General features: G+C 39.3%; 1 protein-coding gene across 1 annotated transcript in view; it reads right to left on the bottom strand.

Moving 5' to 3' along the window:
- Positions 1 to 3: 3 nt before the first annotated feature.
- The window catches only part of LOC102241258 (poly [ADP-ribose] polymerase 14), a gene marked incomplete at its 3' end in the record, with an annotated part of 12,934 nt that continues 10,835 nt past the window's right edge, over positions 4 to 2,102 (bottom strand). Inside the window, exon 4 of the mRNA XM_005875401.2 lies at positions 4 to 171. Within this exon, the coding sequence (XP_005875463.1) occupies positions 4 to 171 (168 nt within the window). The remainder of the gene's footprint in view (positions 172 to 2,102) is intronic.

Genomic DNA, 2,102 nt, shown 5'->3' with positions numbered 1-2,102 from the left:
CACTGGACAGGCCACTTATGTTCTCCACCAACAAGGTTAGCATCATGTCCGTCACATTTGCTTTGAGATTTTCAAATGCAACCAAAGAGGGAATATTTTCACATTGCTTTGGGATATCTTCCATTTTTTCTGATCTTTTGTTGAGAGAAATTTGTGTATCTTCTGATGCATCTGATTTTAGGGATACAAAGAAGGTCAAGATGTTATATTTATCTACCATGTTTTCAGCAAAGTAAATTATCATAAGACACTGCCCTCTTTCCTTCCCAACCTCTTAGCTAACTCAAATAAAAACAGATCTTATAGGGCTTTTAGCTTAAATGAATTGTGATGATGATGTTCAATTTTATTACACCTTTTTCTGCTGACATATACTTCTATCACAGCACCATAGTATAATTATTGAACTCAGTTTCTCAAAGGTAAGGAACATGTTTATGCATCCTGGTATTGCTAGCACATGGTATATACTTGAGGCTCAATGAATATCTGTTGAATTGGAGATTTAGTGCTTGGACCACTGGAGAAAAGCAAGAATATCTGATGATGCCAAACATGAGAATGATCTAACACTTTATGCTATGAAAAGCAGTACTTCCCATCATTGAAGAGAAAAAAAAGATGCGTGTACTGAATGACCAGGGGATACACAGAGATGGTAAAATGGCCTAGAGGCTATATGTGTACATCAAACTCAGTGAATAGCAATCACTCCAGCCAGCTTGTTCCTCCCCATTGTTGACAATAAGTGAGTTACACATATGCATAAGGTCAGTCTTACTCTATGCTTAACCCAGTGCAGTGAAGCATGATGGGTATAATAGTATCTTTAGACAATCTTTGCACAAATATACAGTTGGAGCCCTTGGTATGTTAAAGGTACTGGATATGTGTAAAGGGTACATACAAAAAACATTGGATAAGGAACTTATTTTCTAATGGAGGTATTGAAGAAAAAATAAGAAAAGAAACTAACATTGTAAATGTTTATTATGGCAGAGTAAAATGTCATGTGCTTATCAAATCCATTTTGTTTTCTTTCTGGGAAATATTGCCCAGACTTCCTACAATTAAGTTCCTATAGTAAAGTTCGTGTGGCTAATGGAATATGGGAAGAAGGGGTGAATTCCACTTCCAAGCATGACCTACGCGTGTCTCCTTCATATGGATCTCCATTCTCTCTTGCTGTGACCTTGCAGGCCTGTATCAATAGGTCCTGGATTCCCAAATGATTGCATAAAGCAGTCTAGACTCCACCCACCACCCTAGCTGCCAACTACACTGCACTGTGATCTGGGGACTTGTTTGTTACAGCAGTTAGATCACCCCAACAAATACACACACACACACACACACACACACACACACACACACACACACACACATATGCCAAATAAAAAATAGCTTGAGGATTCAACAGCAACATAAACTAGCATTCAATGAGTCATGAATGACAAATCAGCATGAGTCCTGGGCTGGAGGTGAGGCCCTATGAGTTCAACCCCTGACTCTGCCACTCTTTAGCCATGTGACCTTGGGCACATCTCTTAATTTAAAAATGAGAGTATTGGACTGAGTGAATGATAAGAGCCTTACTAGCAATACAGTTTTATCACCCCACTATTAGAAGCTTCATCACAAGAGAGGCATTGCCATTTAAACAGCACCAACAATTAAGGCAGGATTCCAAGAAAAAAGGATTGGCTGGCTTGGAAAGGGTTTAGAGAAGAGGAGAAATCTGAGTAGATTTTGAAAGGTCTATGGAATTTAGGTAGAGAAAAGTTGGGTAGAGAGTACTGTGAGCAACAGAATACAAGCAGAGTATCGTGTTGTGCCAAACTATTTAAGAAATGGTGATCTGACCAAAAAAGCTTAAGGAGCTCTCATGTACAGAGATGTAAGAAATGAAGCCAGAAAAGTCAGCTTCATCCAGAATGGGGTCTGGACTTTATCTTGCAGTTGGTGGTAAGGTGAGACAGGGAAGGTTTCTATGAAAAAGACGACCAGATATCCAGCAATACAAAGGACTGGTCAGATTTAAGGAGAAAGACATCTGGTACAGAGAGACCAAGCAGGGTATTCCTGCCATGCTGGATTTGTAA

Source organism: Myotis brandtii, unplaced genomic scaffold (genome assembly GCF_000412655.1).
Source record: "Myotis brandtii unplaced genomic scaffold, ASM41265v1 scaffold46, whole genome shotgun sequence".
Taxonomy (NCBI): Eukaryota; Metazoa; Chordata; class Mammalia; order Chiroptera; family Vespertilionidae; genus Myotis; species Myotis brandtii.
This window is presented reverse-complemented; position numbering and strand designations above follow the sequence as displayed.